Source organism: Phyllostomus discolor, chromosome X, assembly GCF_004126475.2.
Source record: "Phyllostomus discolor isolate MPI-MPIP mPhyDis1 chromosome X, mPhyDis1.pri.v3, whole genome shotgun sequence".
In the NCBI taxonomy this organism is placed as follows: domain Eukaryota; kingdom Metazoa; phylum Chordata; class Mammalia; order Chiroptera; family Phyllostomidae; genus Phyllostomus; species Phyllostomus discolor.
This window is the reverse complement of record NC_050198.1, coordinates 25,031,092-25,053,647: the sequence shown is the minus strand read 5'-3', so window position 1 is coordinate 25,053,647 and position 22,556 is coordinate 25,031,092. Positions and strand designations below refer to the sequence as shown.

The window sequence follows — 22,556 nt, the reverse complement described above, 5'->3', positions numbered from 1 at the left end:
GGAATATACTATCCAAGCCATCTCCCGTAATTTCTGTGTGACAGCTCTTTTGTTAAACTATTTTTCTTACATAGGCAAGTCAGACTCTATACAAATAAAAGGTTGTCATGTCCACTCATGGTGGCTGGTATTGTAACCATTAAAATTGTTGTGGGGCAGGATAGGAGACTAAGGGAGGGAGGAGTCACTGTTTCTTTAGATAGAACTTACGTTATGACAATCTGAGAAATAGTGCAGATATTTTCCTATAGAAAGTTCTGAAGGAAGGATTCACTATTGTGGTATGAATATATAATACGGTGGTAATTAATAGTTATAATTAAGCTGTGTAATGGAATAACTTTATAAAAACGTAAAAACAACACTATATCTGTAAGGGAAATGTTTTAAATTTCAAGCAGTTACAATCACCTTTCAGAGGGATCCACTGCGAAGCTGATGGTTAACTATATAGTTGTTTGATATTTTACCACATTAAATTATAAGCTTCTCAAGGGAAAAAAAAACTATTCAATATACTTTTTTATTTTCAAAGAACCTAGCACAATGCCTTGCATACAGTAACTCAAAACTATCTACTCACCACCCCAGGCAAACAGCTTTCCACTTCTGGATTGGGACCATCACTGTAATGATTACCATGGTTTCCAGGAGATCCAGTTGAGGAATCAGAAGAACTATCAGGGCTTGAAGGCATATTGGAACTTATTTGTGTAAGTTTGGCTGTAATTAGCTGAAAATGATATATTGTGTTAGCATCAAAGACAAGGAAAAATACACAAAACAAGTTAGTGACACACTAACAAAAACCAAAACCTACATTCTATACTTTTAGAAATATAATTTGTAAGTATTATCTAAAATAACCACTTAGGGGAGGTCAGGAAAAAAAATAGGTTTGCTTTTAGAAACCCTTTCCTCCTCTACTTTATTGTAGGTAACATTGATGCCTGTCTTATTTAGTGTTACAATCTTAACACCTAATACAGAGCTTTCACACATGATGGATGCTTAACAAAATGTTGAATAGTAAAATGAAAAACAGCCTCAGGTTTAATTTTCTTGAAAAGATACTTACCGATTTATCTTTTAAGTTTAATTGTCCAATCAACTTTCTATCATCTGCAGGATCTATCAGTTCACCGCCCACAAAGAGCTCAATTTTTGTATGGGCTACATTGGCTTTAATACGATTGAGAATGCATCGTCGTACTGAACCGATTGTGTCATTTGTATGAGACCATACATCCAAGTCATCAACCTGTCTGCCCTGGTTTGGAAATCGAACTATAAAAGAGAGGTGTTTACCACGGAAAGCTCTGGGGGAAACAAAAAAGAAAACATCACATTCAGCACACTTTCAAATTGTCTTGCAATAAAAATAAAGCTAAAAATCTAATATTCAATATTTTCTTATTAAATAAGATAAAGTAAGTTAAGGCTACTTATTTTTAGGGTCTTGAAAATAAAAATTTGCTGCTCCTTTTAATTACAAATATTATAAGTAATTTTCAAAACACAACATATTCTATTGTTGCTACTTTTGTACCTATGGATGCAGGAAATAAGGTTTCTACTTTATAAGAAATTAACACAGAACACTTTACTTATTTTTATGCTATAAAGCCCACCTAACTTTTTAAATGTGGAAGATAACTTTATTTTGAGATTAAACGAAATTTTTAAAATGTACATTTTTCTGAAAAATTCTTAATATAAAAATTCACCCCTGAAAATAATATTTATGTTGGTTTAAGTATTACCACAGATAAGATACAAAAAATAAGCATCATACTTAAGGAGTAATTTTAAATAATTTCATGGTAAACAAAGAGAAATATCTTACAAAAAGAAAGCTTTTAAATTAAATATTGATGACACTCATTCTATAAACATCTCTAAATTATAAATAACTATTTGAATTACCAAATGGTGAGACCTTACAAGAACTGTTAGCAAAACATCTGAAAATATTTCTTGCTATTATGGTTATCAAAGGAGTTTTTAAAAGTTATTTCCAATTACTCTCCAATTCTACTATGCTATTATTTTTAACAGTGTACATAAATGTCACCAAACACTTTAACCGCACAATATCCCTGCAATATTTACCAGGTAATAAGTCAATGGTGAAAATAACTAATTAAAGTGGGGAGGGTTTGGGTGGGTGGGCTGGAATGGGAGTAAAAGGGAGAAAACTGTACTTGAACAAAGATTAAAATAAAAAATATATTAAAAAAAGAAAATAATTAAAAGAGGAAACGACTTAAATGAATGAGCGTGCTCTACCAAAAACCTAAAACAAATACAATTTCCTTACTTTTCCTCACTATTTTTTCCTGTACATCACTTTAAAAAATTAAAAGGCTAGGAAAACATCAAATAATTAAGAAATAGCACTAGTAGATCAGTTATTCACAAACCTTGACATAGGCAGAATTGTTCTTTCCTCATGATAATCGCTGTCACATTCATTTATATACTCCCTCAACACAGTTAATACTCGAACCATTCGTACAGCTTCCTGTCTTGCACAATTAATACTGTCTTTGTCGCCATCCAAAACACATAACGTGTCATAGGACGCTTTCAAACGATCAAAGCAAGACTGAATGAAGTCTTCGTGGATTACCACCTACAAATAGTGGGCCAAATAACAGTTCATATTGCTTTGAAATGTAAAAACTTAATGTACAATAAAACACTACTCCAATTAAAGATAGCAACAACTAATTTAAAGGTAGCCCTCAATTAACCATGATCATATTTAGCCAGCCTCTATAATGAACTATAATAAAATAAACTATGCTTTGTCAAAGAAAGCTAGAGTTCCCTAAGCATGAACTAGATATTCAAAGAAAATTTAGTCAAAATCTCTTGCCATAATTATACTCAAAATAATCATTTCAAGATCATTATTATGACAACATTCATTCAGAAAGCATTTTGTACAAGAGAAATAAGAACTAAATATTTTAGGTTTATTTTTAATGAGTTAACACAAAGAAATTCCTAGTTAATTCTGAATTAAAGAAATATTCTTTACAGTAATGGAGTTCTTCAAGTAGAATTCTAATTCATGTAAATTTTAATGCATGTCAATCCTCACCTGATTGACCTGTAGCCTGGGACCAAGGTTGGTGTATATCTCTTTAAGGAGATCTATAGCTCTGCTGGCAATATCATCATTACTCTGAATCACGACCTAGGTACAAAAGATTCAAGCATAAATACCTTCCAAGAAATATCTTAGTTGGACATTTCAACTCAAACCATACCTACCCTGTTATTTTTAATACAGTATTCAATAATTTCAGGATATACCAACACTGATAATCAAAGAAAACCAAGTAAACATAAGACAGCCCAAAAAGAATAATAAATGCAAAACCCAAGTTTTGAATAAAGAAATTTGTTTAAGGGAAGACACATTTTACTAAGGATATAATATGCTTTCATCCCTACTGTTATCACTATTTTTAACTGACACAATATCCTATTTGTTTCAGGTGTACATTATAGTGAGTCGATATTTATATACATGACAAAATGGCCCCTGTGGTAAGTCTAGTTATCATCTGCCACCAAAGTCATTACAATACTATATTCCCTATATTGTACATTAAAGTCCCATGACTTCTTTATAACTGAGAGTTTGTACCTTTTAATCCCCCTTCCCTATTTCACCTCCCCCAACCTCTCCCCACTCTGATAACCAACAGTTTGTTTCCTGTATGTATGAGTGTTTCAAATATTATTTAACACACCTTGGTAATCAAGTTGTGAGACATATTAAAGGGAAAATTCAAATTAGTTAAAAGGCCATAAAAGATTACATGAAATAGTTTAGCATAAAGGACTACCCATCTAATTTCTATAGCTCTTTATCACTCATTTATAACTGTATCAGTGGTATTCAAACTATATGCAGAACTTGAGGACTTAAAGGGAGTGTTTTACAGCTGACCCCTATATAACAGGCTTAGAAAGACAGAAAGGGGAGAAGCACAAGGAGAGACTGCAAAGAAAAGGTAAACAGGCTTCCCTAACTTCAACTAGTTTTATATTTTGAAGCACTGTATAAATTTTGATTTTTAAAAAGGGCTTCTGCTGTTTAAAAATGTTGAAAACAGCCCTGGCTGGTGTGGCTCAGTGCACTGAGTCCTGGCGTGAGAACCTAAGGGTTGCAGAACCTAAGGGTTTGATTCTCAGTCTAGGGCACATGCCTGGGTTGCAGGCCAGGTCCAGGTTGGGGGGCGAGTAAGAGGCAACCACACATTGATTGTTTCTCTCCCTCTCTTTCTCCCTCCCTTTCCCTCTCTAAAAAAAAAAAAAACAAAGCAAAACAAAAGTAGAAAACTTATGTTAATTGCAATAGAAAATTTAAAAATATTATTTACAAATGTTGAAAATTCCTCACTTAATAAAAAAGTCTTAACAATCAAACACCACAGTAAAGATCTTAGGCTATCTACAGTTAGCAGAAAAATATTTCATATCTCACTCTGTGTGTGTGTGAATAAACTGCTGCAAACAGGTGAGACTTTTAAAGATAGGAATAAATTAACACATTGTGATGACATGAACAAACCTTGATGGTATTATGCTAAATGGAATAAGTCAGTTGGAGAAAGACAAATACCATGGGATATCACTTACATGTAGAATCTAAAAGCAAACAAACCAAAACAAACAAATAAAACAAATTAAAAACTGAACTCATAGTCACAGAGGATTGATTGGTGACTGCCAGAGGTGAGGGTGGATAAAACGGGTGAAGGTGATCAACAAGTACAAACTTCTAGTTACAAAATAAATAAATCCTGGAGATATCATGTAGAGCAAGGTGACAACAGTTACTAGCAGTATATTGCATATTTAAAAGTTGTTAAGAGTAAATCTTAAGAGTTCTCATCCTAAGAAAAAAATGTAACTAAAAATGGTAATGAATGTTAAATAGACATACTATGGTGATCATTTTGCAACAGATACATATTGAACCATGTTGAAAACCAGTAATGTTTTCAAATTACATCAATGAAAAATACCTAAACGAGGTCCGTCTAGAAAAAGTCCAGCCATTGTTAATATAACGAGATTAGTTTGCATGACATTGATCTCACCTGGCAGCCAAGGAGAGTGGAATGGAATGCACATGTGTGAACAGTGACTTCAATGTACTAGTCAGTGGGTGTAGTAGATGCTATTGAGTGAGCATGTGTACTGTGTGGCTACCGCATTCAAAATGACTGAGCAAGAATTTCAGCAGATCTGCATCAAATTTTGTGTTAAGCCTGAACATTCTTCCATGGAAACTATCCAGATGATTCAGAAGGCTGCAGCTTTGTGCAACTGGTGGTAATTGGCAGCTTCATCATGATAACACACCCTCATGCATCACCTCTCACGCAGAGTTTTTGGAGAAATTATCAAATCACCTGGGTGACTCTACCCCACTACAGCCCAGATTTGGTGCCTTGTGACTTCTGCCTTTTCCCAAAACTAAAATCACCTTTGAAGAGATTTCAGACCATAGATGAAATTGAGGAAAGTATGACAGGACAGCTGATGGCAACTGGGAGAACTGTGTGAGGTCCCAAGGTGCCTACTTCAAAGAGGACTGAGGTATCATTGTCCTATGTACGATGTTTCTTGTGTCTTCAATAAATGCCTCTATTTTTCATATTACATGGCTGGATACTTTCTAGATAGACCTTGTATATTAAGACTTAAAGGCAGAAAGATTAACCTTAAATAGACAATGATGTTTTACTCCACTTATTTAAAAGATTATAAATTAATACATTCATAATCCCTTCTAAAGTGTTCTCTTCTGTCCTCTAGTTATTTTAGCACTAAATGTATAACCTAAAATTAACATTGAAGAATAATCTACAACTGAAAAAATAACTTTCATGGGGTGAAAGATTTGTTTCATTAGTGCACTTCTATACACATGTGGATTCAAGCCAAGACAAAAGAAACATCAGTGGCAGAAGGAGTAGGAAGGAAAGGGAAAGAGAGAAGAAAAAAACCCAATAAACAAATAACATAGTTATTAATAAAATAAAGGTGAACTGTCACTACCTCCCAGAACAAGCATCAGAGAATTATACATAAAATGTATATGCAAAACTGTGATTCCTTACTTATTTGAGAAACTACTTCACATACAGTGTTTATAAGTTCCTACTTTTCACTTACCCTCCATAGGTAGTCTAATCCTATTAATTCCAAATCATCCATCATATACGCTCTCCTTTTTGCTACTAGTTTTCCTTCTCGACAATTCACAGCTTTGAAGAATCGCTCAAAACATTTCATCCCATTTTCAGTTAATAGGGAAGGATCAAGCTGAAGCACATTGCTTTCAAAGAAGTCCTTATTAATATCAGGATCCAAGTCTGGTTCATCCCCCATCAACTTGGAATACCACTTAAAACAGGCTTCACGATCACAAAGATAAACTGCATTCTCGGCTAAGCATTTCCATATTTGTTTTGCCTGAGGAGCACACAGCCACAGTTGGCCATCCTTCAATAAAAATCTTGGAAAAACATAAAAAAATTAGTTAGATCTACATAATTTTATCCTCAAATGCAATCTATATACATAAGAAAGCATCAATTTATCACAACTATATTTTAACTACAGGTAAAAAGATATCAGTTCCTATTATATCATAAAGGAACTTATTTCTCAATTTTTATCTGGTACTAAAAAATATTAGCTATTCATTTAACATTTATTTAAATGTTCATTCATTTAACAAGCACAGATTGGTCACTTACAATGTGCCAGGTATTCGTCTAGGTGATTGGACCTAAACTGAGTAAAATATTTGTTCCCTGAACTTTAAACAGTTTAGTATGTTTAGCAGTTCAGTTCTAGCATTTTGCTTATATGGCGTCACTGGTCAATGAGGTATTCTACTAAATGACTTTCAGAGGTAACCAATTCAATGACATTTAAGAGAGTTAACACCCATTAACTCTGCCTGCTTTATCTTTGAATGACAGAAAGTTTAGCACTTCAAATTTCATTTCAGGAAACACAATGGTGGCTCTGTGACTAGTTACAAAATATGGTAGAGTATTTCATGTCAGTAGGTTCCCTCTCCGTTTCAAAGCATTTTAGGGAAGCCAATTCTAGGGTTTTTGGTATTTCCCTAACGTTGCTGATCTTAAAGAGGGGTTTTAGCACCTAGTCCTTCCTAATCCTGCAACCTCTAATTTATATATACAAAACAAAGGTCAAATGTGATAAAAAAAAAAAATGCAGTTTTCAAAGTTTTTTTTTTTTTTTAAGACAACAGCAGAAAATGTGTTCCAAGTAAAATTCCATTTGGAAGTTCCATGTATAAAATGAAAGCAGAGCTGTTCTAGCTGCTGGGAGGGTGAAGAAAGAAGAAATGGAGATAAAACATCCACCGGTGATTTAGGAATCTTGGGGTAAGCTCCTCAGAAGCTCTAAGGCTCCAATGTAGGTTCGAAAAATCATGGGTCTAACAGAAAGAGCAGACTTTGAAGTCATACCTAGTTGAATGTGCAAGGCCACTAAATACTGGCTGTGTGATTTCAAACAAGCTAGTTTAAGCCTTGTGAATTTTGGTTTTCTTATATATCAAATGGGGAGAATACCTGTCTCATGGCATTTGCTTTAAGGATTAAATGTAAAGTGTTTAAAACTAGCTGAATACACAGTGGGAAAATTTAGGTTTCTTTCTCTTCAGCGAGTTGCTATAGGTCATGCAGATAGGTATTAATAGAGCAGGGACTAAAATAGATCTTCTGATTTAAAACTTTGATATAACAAAAGGGCTCATAGCCACTTTTCTGATCTAGGAAATCAAGGGATAGAACACACACCAATAAAAAAAAATGGCCCACTAAGGCAGGGGAGTCTCAAATCTGGAGAGGCAAGTCTTTCTATCCAAATGGTTCAAAAAACATTTCATTTTAAACAAATGCCAAATTTCTTAAAAACTGAAGGCTCGAGTTTTTCCTTAAGTTAAAATCATTATGTAACTACTTATATGTTTCCCAGTATAAGCAAGCACATAGTTCAACAAACATAATTAACACAACCCAGGGGAAAATTCCTGTGTATCAAAATAATAAATGCAATAGATTTTTCTGAAGCACTGATAACCTTGGCATTTCCCTTAGCACACTTAGGATCTGCATATAATTTTTTTTGTTCTATGGCTTTGAGTTCACAAAAATCCATCATCAAAAATTCAAATCTGTAAGTATATAAAGTCACTAAAAACTAAGTATCAGTAAACAAGTTCAGCCTTGTATTACATTTAGTTTTGGCTTAAGGAAATTAACCTGTTTTCCTCAACCCCACCAGAATAATGTTATTAACACATGACACTGAACTGCCTTTGTCAGCCACTGCTAGGATAAACAAGGGACCAGAGGACTCAAAACCATTTTTTGAGGCACTGGTCCAGCAGTCTTTTGTCCCCATTTCCTTAGTGTCTATGATACCATTATGGTCAGTATAGTTTTCTAGCTGGTTGCATCAAAATGTGGCAACCTGTTCTTTAAAAATAACCTTATTTCCAGCACAAACAAGTATAAAGAACAGAATTCTATACAAAAGCTTACATGTTCTCTTTAAATACTGCAAAGAAGTTAAAGCTCAAACAATTAATTCTAAATTTCTAATACATGAACACATAGGGAAATATTCTTTGACTTTCAGATAATGATTTCCAAACAAACCTAAGGAAGTTAAGCCTTTCTTGGACTTCTTGAACATGACTATATCTGCTTCCCAGCCTCACAGTTTGTGGGTCATAGTCTTCATGGTCTACAAATTAAAAACAGAATCATGCATTACATAATTGGATACCCACATCACTGGCAGTTTTAACCAAAAGGAAATTAAGTCACTTAAAAAGTCATTAATTTCTTCTTATTAAAAGGCATCCTGAAGTTTATTAATTACTGATTTCAAGTCATCTATTTTTCCCCACAAAAATAAAATTTCCTTTTACATAAGAGTATGTTAAATACGCTATAAAAATGATTCATCACAACCCCTTTAACAAAATCTTCATACACAATGAAGCAATTTCCAATTACAGCCTAAGACTAACTTGAGTGGTCTGTGAATGGCAGCCACCAAGACAACATTTTTCTTTAATTTCTTTTCTATTATACTGAAAACTGTCCTCTCGGAGAAAAAAATATTGTTATAAAAATAAACTACATTACTAATTTCTACCTAGAATGTTATAGTAACATAAGATGCTATTCAACATAATGAACTTAAAATACAGTTATCACCATCAACATGTTATAAAAGAATAGTCTCAGAAATTCAAGAAAACTTACTCATCTATCATAACTATGGGTAGGTACTGATTCCTAGGCCTAGCTTAAGTTGGAAATTCCTTTTTAAAAAAAGAACTAAAAAACAAAGCTAGGAAACTGTTTGGTGTTACTTTTATTATAGCATACTATGGGTGAAAAAGTCTCAGTGTTTGCAATGAAAGACCACAAGAAAAAAAATCTTACAAAGTACCTACTGTCCTAAAAATACCATTAAAGTGGATTTTTTTGGTTTAAATTTTTATTTTTCTTTTTTTTAAAAAAAGCTATATAACCTGGAATAGATCAAGTTGACTTGTGGTTTGGAACAGAAAACTGAAGTAAATGCTCTGACAAGCACTGTTAACTACTTGGGAATCACTGCCAATTCTTCCAGTAAGCTGCATCAAGTTATAGAGGAATGAGAAATTGCACAATTTTCCTTCAAGCATCAAATACTGGTATTTCCACACCGGATCCTGGACCTTATGGCATGTGTGTCCTAGTACCCCCAAAATTCTAATTGTGTGAAACCTTTAGAAATAGTAAAGGTAATAAAAAATAGTCCAGAAATAGTGTCGTTTCCTCCCTGAACAAAATCTTGACATATTGGAATGATGGAATATTTACAATGTTTAGCAACACCTGCGTTTGATGCTTTGACGAAAAAAAAAAAAAAAACAATGGTATTATGACTAATTGCTTTCTAAGCACTAGCCACCCAAGCACTATTTGTTATTTACCAAAAGTCCTAAACACTTATTTTCTACTTCCATGGAAGTCATTTTTATCAGGGTTCAGGACTGAAAGCACTACACTTCAAGAGGTTTTTCTAAAGAAACTAGATAGAATATCAAAGTATATCCTATAATGCTGAAATTTTCTTTTACAGGACACTAGTCAAAGTATCTAAACAATGGACTACAGGGTCCTTTTTTAAACAAGATGTTTGCACAGCTTTGTATACTTGGCGGGTTCTTTATTAGGAGAAATTTTAATAACTTCAAACTTAAGTCTCAAAAATGTAAGAATTAATTCCCTTATCTTTACCCATACTTACCAGTTATTTACATTTCATCCCATTTGCCTCACTGATCACCACGTATGTGTAATTTTTCTAAATCATTTGAGATTTAGTTGGAGACATGTCCCTTTACCCTTAAAGACTTCAGTAACTCTTTACAAAACCAGTAATATTCCCTTACATAACCATAGTAGTTATCAAAACAAATACTGATAGAATACTATGATCTAAGTCAAGGTTTCTGAAGAACACACTGACATTTTGGACTGGATAATACTTGGTTGTGTGGAACTGCTGTGTGCATTCTAGGATACCTAACAGAATCTCAAACCTCTACCTACTATATGAACGGGGACCCCAAAAAACCCCGATTTATAAAAAATTGCATTTATTATTACATGTTTAAACTTCAGTTGCCTTCAAAGTACTTTCCCTATCTGATGCAATACACCTATTGAGACCCCCCCCCCACCATTCAAAATCAATTTTGATGCCTTTTAGTGCTTCTGCCATGTTTTTATTTCACCTCTTCCAGAACAGAAAACATTTTCCTTTGAGGACTTTTTTTATCCAGGGAAACAAAAAATGTCGCTAGGGGTTCATGCCATTTTTTGGTCAAAGCCTGCTGAACTCTCAGCACAGTGTGGGCAGGTATACTCAGTAATCACCATTGTAAAATGGGCAAATGCATTGAAAGAGTCTTCAAAAAATTTCACTGAATCCAAATGCAGCCTCTTACAACAATGCCAGTTGGCACACTCATAAGGGGTTCCTAGGCCACTCATCTAGCTGAGAAAGCCCCTCCAGAAGGTAATTTCAGTTTTGGGGGCCCCTCCTTGTATTCCTGTATCATCCTTGCCCAAACCTTCCTCCAAGTTAACCCAAAATATTCTCCAATTTTAATTTTTCTTTTCTCTAAATCCAAGATTAAACAGTTGCTTTTAAGTTTACACATAAATATTATGCCTTTTTATTCATTAATCTGGAGAATTCATCATCCCTTGTGTTTCTCGACCTTTTAGAAAAATGCTCTAGTTTGGTTGCATATCATTTTACTTAGGATTCTTTGACACTTCGTGATTCAGGCTAAGCATTTTGGAAAATACCACAGAAGTGACCGTAGGTCCTCACTGTATCATTATGAGAAGAAACTTCATGTCATTTCATGGCACTATTCATATTAACTAATCATTTAGTCAAGATGCTTTGACTAGGTTTCTCCACTGTCAAATTACTATTTTTCTCTTTGTAATTAGCAAGTAATTTGTGGGGAGATACTTTGAGGCTGTAAGTATCTTGTTCTTACCAAAATTTTACACATAGGTTTTAGCATCACCCCCTTTTTAAAATTCAGGTGCTAGCACTTTATTAAGAACTGAAACCCAATGATCAAGAAAAGCCAAGAATTCCCTGGCCAGGTGGTTCATTTGGTTGGTGCATCATCTCATAGGCCAAAAGGTTGCGAGTTCAATCCCTAGTCGGGGCACATACACAGGTTGTGGGTTGGATCCCTGGTCAGAAAGCATACGGGAGGCAACAGATATTCGGTCTCCCTCAAACCAATAAACATATCATTGGGTGAGGATTAGGGAAAAAAAAAAGAGAAAATTCAAAGAACAAGATCCTTTTATGCTAAATAGGAATGGAGAGGCCCTGTACTTCCTTATAAAAAAGCTTCCTGGACCTGAAAACAAAGATGGGTTGGTGGTTTTCCTTGTAAACATTCAGCCCCAAACAAATACTATAGTTAGCAATCAAAGTAAGATGATCTATTTTTGACTTATGCTGCATATAACTATTAGATATCCCACTGAAAACAGGAGAAATTAGATGAGACTAAATTCACATGTGTCTGGCTAAGACTAACAAACTGGTTCTTGTCATTACAAACTACAAGTTGTCTAGAGGTCATTTCAGAACTCAGTACAAGAAGTTCACTTTTAATAAAGCATCTGTCATTGAGACATAATTCAAATACCATAAAATCCACTCATTTAAAATGGATAACCCAATGGTTTATAGTATAGTCAAAGCTACAAGATTTGACTATCACAATCTATCATCACATTTTACTTTTTTAGTAATTTTTAGAGAGAAATATTGATTTGTTATTCCATTTATTTATGCATGCATTGGTTGATTCTTGTATATTCCCTGACCAGACAGTGAACCCACAACCTTGGGGTACCAGAACGACACTAACTGAGATAACCAGCCAGGGCTCTACCATCATATTCTACAAGACTTTTCATCACCTCAGAAAGAAACCCATCACCTAGTCATGCCCCATTCCCTCCCCCCAACCTAGCCCTTAGCTTATTTTAAACATTTCAAATAACAGAATCATACATGTGTGGTCTTCTCTGACTGGCTTTTTGTACTTAGCATGTTTTTCGGAGTTCATCCATGTTGTAACATTTTTTATTGCTGAATAATATTCAATTGTATGTATATACAAAATTGTTTATCTACCCATCAAATGAGGAATATTTGGGTTATCTCCACCTTTTGGGCTGCTATGAACATTCATGTCCAAGGTTTTGCATGAATCTATGATTTCATTTCACTTAGGTATATAACTAGGAGTAAACTGAATGGGAAATTCTATGTTTATCATTTTGTGGTACCACCAAACTGTTTATCAAGGTGGCTGAACCACTTTACAATCCCACAAGCAACATACAAAAGTCCAAATTTATCCACATTCTAGCCAACATTTGCTGTTATCTTATTAATTCCTGTCATCCTAGTAGGTGTGGTTTCTCACTGTGGTTTTAATTTGCATGTCTTTGGACAAATGTCTATACAGATCCTTTGCCCATTTCTTAACAGGGTTGTCTTTTAACTGTTAAGTTATGGAGGTCTTATATATATTCTGGATACAAGTCCTTTATCAGATGTATAATTTCCAGATATTTTCTCCCATTCTTGGGTTATCATTTTAAGTTCAATAGATCACTTTTCCCCCATAACAATTTTGCTTTGCCTAACCCAAGGCTATAAAGCTTTATTCTTATGTTTTTTTACCTAGGAGTTTTTATTTATACTTTTAGGTCTATGGCCATTTTCACTTAATTTTTGTGCATGGTGTGAGTACTTTCTTACTTTCTGAAATGAGATGTTCGAGGATCATCTTGTAATTTCCCTGCACCAGTCCTGGAAATAGCCATTACTCCAGAGAACTATAAACTGTTAATGAAATGGACACTAGCCTATTTTTTTTTAATTACAAAGAACCCATTCAGACTTAACAGTACTTCATGGCTAATTTAGGAACGAGCCAGATCTAATGAGAAAGTATACACCAGCACAGAAAACAATTTGTGAATTACACTAAAAAAAAAAAAAATCCTCTCATGGAGGAAAAAATTGTTCCTAAAACTGTCAGTTTTGAATTTAAGAGACTGGGAAGAGTTCACTGAAGTGCCAGTACTGAGAGAACAGAATGCAAAACTGTGATCTACAATGAAAACAAGTCCTCCAAATTTATCCAGAAACGAGGAAAAACAGTAAATTAAACTTTCAGTTAAGTGTTCAGTAAGTACAATGGCAATCCTACCGATGAGGTAAAACTTGAGCGAAAATTAAAAGGTGGTTTTAGCTCTGGCTGACATAGCTCAGTGGATTGAGCGTGGGCTGCGAACCAGGCATCGCAGGTTCAATTCCCAGTCAGGGCACATACCTAGGTTGCAGGCCACGACCCCCAGCAACTGCACATTGATGTTTCTCTCTCCTCTCTCTCCCCCTTCCCTCTCTAAAAATAACTAAACAAAATCTTAAAGAAATACAAAAGTTGATTTAAAAAATTCTCATCTTTATTATTAGCCCTGGCTAGCGTAGCTCAGTGGATTGAGCGCAGGCTGTGAACCAAAGTGTCGCAGGTTCGATTCCCAGTCAGGGTACATGCCTGGGTTGCAGGCTATGACCCCCAGCAACCACACACTGATGTTTCTCTCTCTCTCCCTCCCTTCCCTCTCTAAAAATAAATAAATAAAATCTTTTTAAAAAAGGTGGTTTTATACTCTGTTGTATAAATATTACTTTAAAAAATGACTTGTTAAATAAGCAACAGAGCCTGAATGCACAAGTAGCAAGAATACATGACTAAATATTGTTGAGAATTTTAATAAGTTTATTACTTTATCTAAATAATGTTAAAAGAGGAAGTAGAAAACAGCTAACTATACATACTACTGAGGAAATGTTCTCTTCCAAAGCTGAAGATGCTAGTGACATATGGGCAGGCCAAATACTTAACATTGGTGAAATAACTATCAGAAATTGAGAATATCAGTGAACTGTGGAAGCCTGATGCTATCCTCCTGAATATGTCTTATACTTAATAGGATCCATACAACATTATTATATAGAGGCAAAAACTGTAAGTTACTTTAAAATCGCAAATTCAGAAATCAGTGGTTGATGTGATGTTACCACAGAAGTCATTTAGTGATGTGAAAAGTTTATTTTAATAGAATTTTACTAGCTTAAAAATACTTTCCCTCTATATTTGAATACAGACTGCCCTGGCTGGTGTTGCTCAGTAGGTTGAGTGCTGAACTGTGAATCAAAAGGTCGCTGATTCAATTCCCAGTCAGGGCACATGCCTGGGTTGCAGGCCAGGTCCCATGTTGAGTGTGAGAGGCAACCATACATTGATGTTTCTCTTTCTCCCTCCCTTCCCCTCTCTCTGATAAATAAATATCTACAGACTAATCAGTATTAGTAAGAGCACTATAATGGAGGAGAAAAAGTTATCAAAATTAAGAGAAAACAAAAGCTATGCTGTCAATAAATTCAGGGGAACATACCAGTAGCAACAAAAACTTCAAGAGCTTACTATGTGCCAGGCATCATTCTAGAATAAGCAACTTGCCCAAGGTCACATAGCTAGTAAGTTTGGGTCATGTTTCAGAAATCTAGGCAATATGACTATGCAGATTCACACCTCTTACTTTGTAGAGATACAGACAATATGAGGCGAAATCCAAGACTTAAAACATTCTTGTGACCATGAAATTGAGATAAAGCAATTACAAATGCTGAATTTGACTAAAATGGAGCAAAAAACTCTAGTGAATCTGAGCTGCACAGACTCCCGTCTTCTGTCCTAAAAGCAGGGTTTTCAACCTCTGACAATGAAATTAAATAAAACACCACATGTAAATAAAGCCAAATAAATAAAAGTTAGCATTCAGAGCTCATATGATTTACATGGCTCCATTTTGGGGAAAGGACTGAATTGGCATTTATGAGGGCTGTGTACCAGCAAAAAGCGACCATAACAAAGAATCAGAGTTATGTTAAACCAAGTCCATATGCAAGTGCTTGGATGTACTACAGGTAACCATCTTGTGCCTCTCTCAGATTTTGATTGCATTTTGCACAGAACATAATTCACATGGTCACACGCATGACTATGTTGACCTAATTGTCCTATCATGCTGTTTAAAAAGAACTTAGGGCTGAAACGATAAAAGATCATTGCCTAGTGTGTATCAGCTCCCTGATGCTTAGACTGCTTATGTAACTCCTTAATCTACTGCCTAGGAGGACTTGGCTGGCCTACAGAGGGTAAACAAAGAGTCAACAAAATCAGTAATGGATATCTGAAGAATTGCTTAATTTTTCAATTATATTCACCTAAAATTTTATATGGGAATGTATTTAAGTGTTAAGCAAAAATCTCATGTTTTGTAAGCATGTTGGGATTTCATGCAATGCCAAGAGTCTACCTACTCAACTCTTCAAATAATGTTAGAAATATCCTCATTTTATCCTCATTTTTGTAGGCTTCTACAGAATCTACTACAAAATGTTAAGCTCGGTATGTTCAGTAACCATTATGTTCAATTCCCTCTCTAGCTCTTGTAAACATACAATTTCCTTTCTATGGCTATGGGGAACAAACTTGAGCCTACAAGACAGTTTTTGATTTTGAGTGGAGGGAGGATACGAATTTGGCATGAGAGGAACATGTACTAAGAACACATACATTCTGGCATACACAGACTCCAACATAACTATCACCGGGCAAAAGAGCATTGAAACAGAGCTTCAACGTAATGGAGGCACTTAAAAACTGTCTGTTAAGACAGGAAACTTTATAGCAACATGTTTCAACAAATTCATACTTTGAAATCAGTGTAAACATGTGGATTCTTATTTTGTAGCCTTGCATTTCTCTACTTGTAAATTTTTAAATCCACATTTATAAAACTTGGATTTGGGATTATAAGAGAACTATCATATGTGTAATAGACAAGACAAAAGTTTTCTTGAAAAGATAAAGGTGGTGGTAGTTATAAAACAAAGGTTGAAAATGAGTCAAGTACATACATAAGAAGGCAATAATCAAATGTAGTCTAGGCAGGCACAGCCCCCAGGCAAGGGAAGAAAAAAAGTCAATTTAATAAGGAGAGTGGGGAAGGCAAGCACTTACTAAAGAGCCCTGAAATGCTGACCAGGAGTTTTAAATGTGTGTAAGGGTTAAGAGTAATGTGAAAGTGGACCATAAGCTAAAAAAGGAACATAAAATACATTTGTTTTTATTTCTAAGGTAACTAATGCCCCCCCTCCCCATTCAAGCTGGGAAGGGAAATGCTGTTATTTCTCATAATCATGCTAGCTCATAATACATACCTCTGGCATACAGCCTCATGCTTTCCATATAAGTTGCAAGATTTTCTGCTACCAAGGTAACTAGGGCATGATTGTGCTGAAGTTGATTGATTAAGTCATGGCGATAAAATACATGGGGACTTCGCTGAGTTTGACTGAAACGAGAAGAACTTAACAATATAATTAGGCAATTAATTCTGTTGGAATCGAAAGAGCTTATATAATCTAAATTCTTAGCTACTAATTTAAAAACTTAAAATAGGCTCTTTCATAACAGAACCACACTTTCGGCCATTTACTTTAATGACAAGCAATTTAAAAGAAAAATCAATGCTTCAAAAAATAAAGACACTCCATTATTATGTTACACAAAAAATACATTAATATTCTCCAGTATCACATCAATAGAAGTCTACTTAAATAAACAATTTATACTTCCATACTCTAGTAGTACCACAGCACTTATTTAAGTTTACAGAACAATTTCCAGGACTATAAAATAGAAACACTCCTTGCAAGGTTAGAATCACAACCATTATGCTGTAATTATAGTAAAGAATTTAATTTAAAATGTTTTCAGTGAAACTTTTTTAGCCATTTAAGGTACATTTTGGAATAGTTTCTTTGAAACCAAGTTTGTCCTTAAGTATCACCAGAAAGACATCTAGTTCCCTTCTAACCTTTCATGCCACCTTCATTGAAAGTAACATTCTCACAGCCATTAACTATTGTAGTAGAGATGAAGCCACTGTTCCCTGGGAGAATAAATAAACTACTGTGTCTATCTAATGCTAAATCAGATGAAGTCATTTAAAAACACCAGAAGGCGTTACGTACAATTACAGTGGGCCGATCAAAATATGCCCCTCAAATCACTGTTACTGTTAATAAGATATATATCTAAATTTTCTCCACTGTTTATCCCTATAGCTTTTCTGATTTCATATTATTTTTCTAGCCTTGAAAAAAATCAGACAAAGTTCAAATGTTAAAAACATGGCCTTTTCTGTGTTAGGCATAATCATAATGATGTAGTGTCAGAAAGGATCTTGGCAATCATTTAAATTTAGATAAAATGAATCAGAAAATTTAACTTATTTGTCATTTCATTAAACATACTTGCACAATCTAATCTTTAAGTTTAACTTCAAAATTAACTTTAAAATAGGTTTAGTATACTTTGAAAACTTCTGCAGCATAATGTTTCAAAGTTAATAAATTGATAAATATTTCAAAGTGAATCAACTAAGGAAAACAATAAGGTCTGTAAGAAACATATAATATGGGATAAGGGTAGAACCTGGTAAAAAAGAGACCAAAGCAGACAGGAAAAACTGAAATGAGAAATGAGGTTGATACAGCATATACCATGAAACTATCTAACACACTTGCTGAAAATAAAAGAGAATTCTGAACCAATGACCTGAAAGCAGTATTATTGCCTTGATTCTGACACATATCACTTAACTGTGGCTTACTTCCTCATTAATAAAATTGAGGAGGTAGGTATAATGAAGGAATTTTTCTTCCAAATAAACCCTTTTCTTAGCTTATTACCTTAGTCTAATTTTCTTATTGAAGTTTGCTTTCACCAACTGATAAAGAATAATAATAAAAATACTAAAAGTTTCTGTTAAAAGCCTTACCTCAAGTTTTGAGGTGCTTCGCCAAACAAACTACAAATTTCTCTAATTTGTTTCAGTGCAGGGATGACCCATTTGTCATTTGTACGAAGTTCTTCTATAAAGCGATCTATCCACTGGATCTTCTGTGTGTCGCGGTCCTTAAACAATTTCAGTATTTTATATAGGTCAATATTTAAGAGAATTATACTTTCAAATTATTTTGATAATTACAAAAATAGAGGTTCACTTCAAGTATATTTTAATTCCACATTTACTGGCAAAATTCCAAAAAGTAAAACACTATTGTAAAAACTCAACATTACATGGATTCATATATAGGTACATAAAGGTATAGATACTAAGCATTAAGCACACTTATAGAAACTTTGATTTTAAAAATTTGCCAGAAAGTGGGCATTTAGTTTTATTCAATATTTTCAGAGATTCTACCATATAAGGAAATTCAGTAGTAACATATAACCCTGATTGTTACACTGCACAGGCTTGTTTTTGGTATACTGAAGAACATACAAAATTTATGTCTGTACCAAGAAAATAATGGTATGACAACTAAGTTAAAAAGAAAATCAACAAAAATCAAAAGAAGGACATGTCCACATGCACACAAAGTTTACAAACATGTATAAGCAGTTAAGAATTAATGTTGTCAAGTCAAAATTATTTCATGTTCGATACTTTACTTTTCATACCTTATTTACTTTACTCCTTCCCCTAAGTTAATAGTAACCAGAAAAGCAGGTTTAGATTCTTTTTTTGGGGTGTGTCTCCATTTAATGAAATAATTTAAACTCAAGGCTCATATTACTATTTGCTATACTGAATAGTGAACTGTCATGAGCAAGTATAGTCAAAACTGAGTAGCATCTGAATCACATATACCTACTTGAGCTTATTAGCTCTTGAATGTCAGTTCATCAGTGTAGCAAATACTTTTAAATAAGTGAGACATTAATTATTCAGCAATGTTCATGCATAAATTAAAAGGATATACATGCTACAAGTTAAAATGCAGGGAAGCTATTGTGTAATTTGTTCACAGGGAAGACATTGAATGTTCTACTATACAGGAAATTTTATTAATTTTTCTTAACTACACTATGAGCAAAGAAAACCTAACTTCTCTTACCTATAAAGTCCCTACACAGTTTTAATATCTCATATCTATTTGAAACTGATATTTCAGAACCATACATTTAACAATACTAGTACTATATAACCTGTGTTGGTCATGTTGCCACTCTCCTGAGATTAAAATGGTTTTCAGATAACAAAGCTTTGACACAGAGATCTAAGAAGAGGAGGCAAACTTACATGAAGAAATTAAGTCAACCCTTCAGATCACTTCCAAAATAACGTTGGAAAAACCTGCAACTATTCTTTATCTAAGTCATCCTAATTGTGAAGAAGGGTAACGAAGTATGAGCAAGGCTGCACACTCTTACCTGGGAGCAACTGTAATCCAGTATTTTTATGTGGGCACTGAGAGCCAGGTCCATGATGTCTACAGGCACATCATCACTGTGGGCCAGATTCCACAGGAGATTCAACACTTTGTGTGCCATCACACCATCTTTATCATCTTCTGCAAGACGACGTATTAGCTCAAGGAGCTTCTCACGTTGCTTTTTACTTGCATTTGTCCAACTTGCCTAGAAAAAATTTTTAAATGACATGAAAACACCATATGTTATTTCTCACTGCTTAAATTGTCACCAGATTAAACTACATTCATCAAAAAGGCAACATAGCTGAACAAAGAATTATTCGAAGTGATAACTGAGAGATAAGGGAGAAATATCTTAGATCAGGGTTTGTTAACCTCAGTATTACTGACAGTTCAAGCAGAAAAATTATTTGTCAGAGGGTGGGAGGCTATGCTACGCACTGTAGGATATTTAGCAGCATTTCTGGCCTCTACCTACTTTTTAGGATTCACTAGCAACTCTCCCTTCTCTTGCTGTTGACAACCAAAAAAAAAAAAAAAAAAGTCTCCAGGTATTGCCAAATACCTTTGGAAGGAAGAATTGACCCTGTTGAAAACCACTGCCTTACATTGTGTTCACTGTTGACTTTAAAATTTTATTAAAAGGTGACAGACAACTTGATATAGAAAATTTTTCAAAATGAAAAATACCAATTTAGAGCAGTGTGCATTACACATGTGAAAACAAACATCTGTGACAAAGTCTGTTATTAACCAAGAAAAATCAGTCCTAAGTAAACACAGAAATAATACAATGCTATTTTAATTAAGATAAAAGTATGGATTTAATCACTCTAAAATGGAAAAAAATCACTAAAATGGTATTTTTAAAATGCCTAGTTTATATAATGAAGGGAGAAGTGGGGGGGTTGCTGGTGGCACCTAGTGGGTCAAGGCCAGGAACACTGTTACACAATGAGAAAACTATGTATAAAGTTACTTATAACTTTATTGGAAAATAACTCAAACTAATAGCAAACAGAAGGTTAAATTACAAAAGAGCTTTTCAATGAAATTATTACACATATTTACAATGTGATAAATATGGAATGGAGCATCTTGAAAGACAACTATCAGGGAAAAAAAGATGAAGGGGAAAACTGTAGATTCAAAGAGACGTAAAAGACATGCAACCAATTACAAAGTATGGATCCTGATTCAAACTTCAAAAATAAAGTGCAATCTGAGAAAATTCCAAGTCTTAACACTACTTGTCATTAAGAAATTATTAGTTGTTACTATGGTAATGATATATTTTCTTCCTGTATTCACATCTAAGGGATATATCCTAAAATAACTGCATATGAAATTAGTTAATAATGTCTGTCCATACAAAGCCACCGTAAAGTGGGAGTGAAGACAGAAATTATTTGGACACTTAAACTGATAATGACCAGCGTTCAGAATATGTTAAGAACTCCTACCAATCAGTAAGAAAAATTTGGCAAAAGACTTAAATAGACATTACACACACACACACAACAGCACTGGCTAGGTTGCTCAATTGGTTAAAGCGTCGTCCCCAATATGCCAAGGTTTGATCCCCAGTCAGGGCACATACAAGAATCAATGAATGCATAAATAAGTGGAACAACAAATCGATGTCTCTCTCTCCCTCTCTCCAAAATCAATCAATAATAAATAAATTAAAAATAAAGGAGAACAGAACATTATGAAGTTCAACCTTATTAGTGATCAAGGATATAATAACTAATACCAAAATGATGAAACATTTCATAAAGTCTAACAAATCTAAAATCGTTTGGCTATAGACTACAAAGAAGAGCAAAGTGACCTGGGCTTTATGTTTCCTTTGAATCATTTTTAGCAGTAACTTTCAAGACACATTCCATAAGAATTGCTAGTTACCAACACTTCAAAAAAAAAAATCATGCTTGTTACCAATAACAAGTACTCAATAAACATCTGTTAAGCCAAAGTGGGGGAGGGGGAAGAGAAGAATAGATAATGGGCTTTTATAGATAATGGATAATACATTATGGATTTAGACAATTTTATATTTAGTATATGTGCTGCCGAAGCGAGCACTAGACAATTTTATATTTAGACCATCCTTAGAAGAGGAAGATCCAGGAGATATAATCACAACCAGCCTCCTTTTCTTCTCCCATTATGGCAGTCATCTGTCATGCACTACCAAAATTCAAAAGTCATCTCCAGATTAAAAACGAGTGATAATTAACTTTCGAGTAGCCATGAAAACTGATTTTATTTCCTCAGCTGCTTTTTGTGTACTTCAATAGATGACAAAGTATGTATCTTTTACTTCTATATGTATAAAAAAGTATTAAAGATGCATAGAAGATTCATTCAATACTTTGTTCCCCTTAAACTAAATTTTTTCATAAGGCAGTGATTTACAACTTTAATGTGCTAAAGTTTCACCTGGGAATATCGATTAAAATGCAGTCTCCTAGGCCCCCAACTAGCAATTTAGA

The 22,556-nt window shown here is 34.2% G+C and overlaps 1 protein-coding gene and 1 long non-coding RNA gene across 6 annotated transcripts in view; one reads left to right on the top strand and one right to left on the bottom strand.

Annotated features, from left to right (window-relative positions):
• USP9X (ubiquitin specific peptidase 9 X-linked) overlaps positions 1-22,556 on the bottom strand; it is a 131,142-nt gene that overhangs the window by 45,368 nt on the left and 63,218 nt on the right. For 3 of the 5 annotated variants that reach the window (XM_036016409.1, XM_036016408.1, XM_036016410.1), the window contains exons 12-20: positions 20,057-20,263; positions 18,615-18,751; positions 16,990-17,138; positions 8,733-8,820; positions 6,205-6,547; positions 3,110-3,205; positions 2,424-2,635; positions 1,079-1,319; positions 584-733 (exon numbers count right to left, since the gene is read on the bottom strand). In XM_036016409.1, the coding sequence (XP_035872302.1) occupies positions 584-733; positions 1,079-1,319; positions 2,424-2,635; positions 3,110-3,205; positions 6,205-6,547; positions 8,733-8,820; positions 16,990-17,138; positions 18,615-18,751; positions 20,057-20,263 (1,623 nt within the window). The remainder of the gene's footprint in view (positions 1-583; positions 734-1,078; positions 1,320-2,423; positions 2,636-3,109; positions 3,206-6,204; positions 6,548-8,732; positions 8,821-16,989; positions 17,139-18,614; positions 18,752-20,056; positions 20,264-22,556) is intronic. The other 2 variants (XM_028523347.2, XM_036016411.1) reach the window with 1 other exon arrangement.
• On the top strand, positions 68-22,113 carry LOC118498408. The gene is made up of 3 exons (XR_004900893.1): positions 68-78; positions 18,933-18,942; positions 21,840-22,113. It is a non-coding gene; the product is annotated as an uncharacterized LOC118498408 (long non-coding RNA).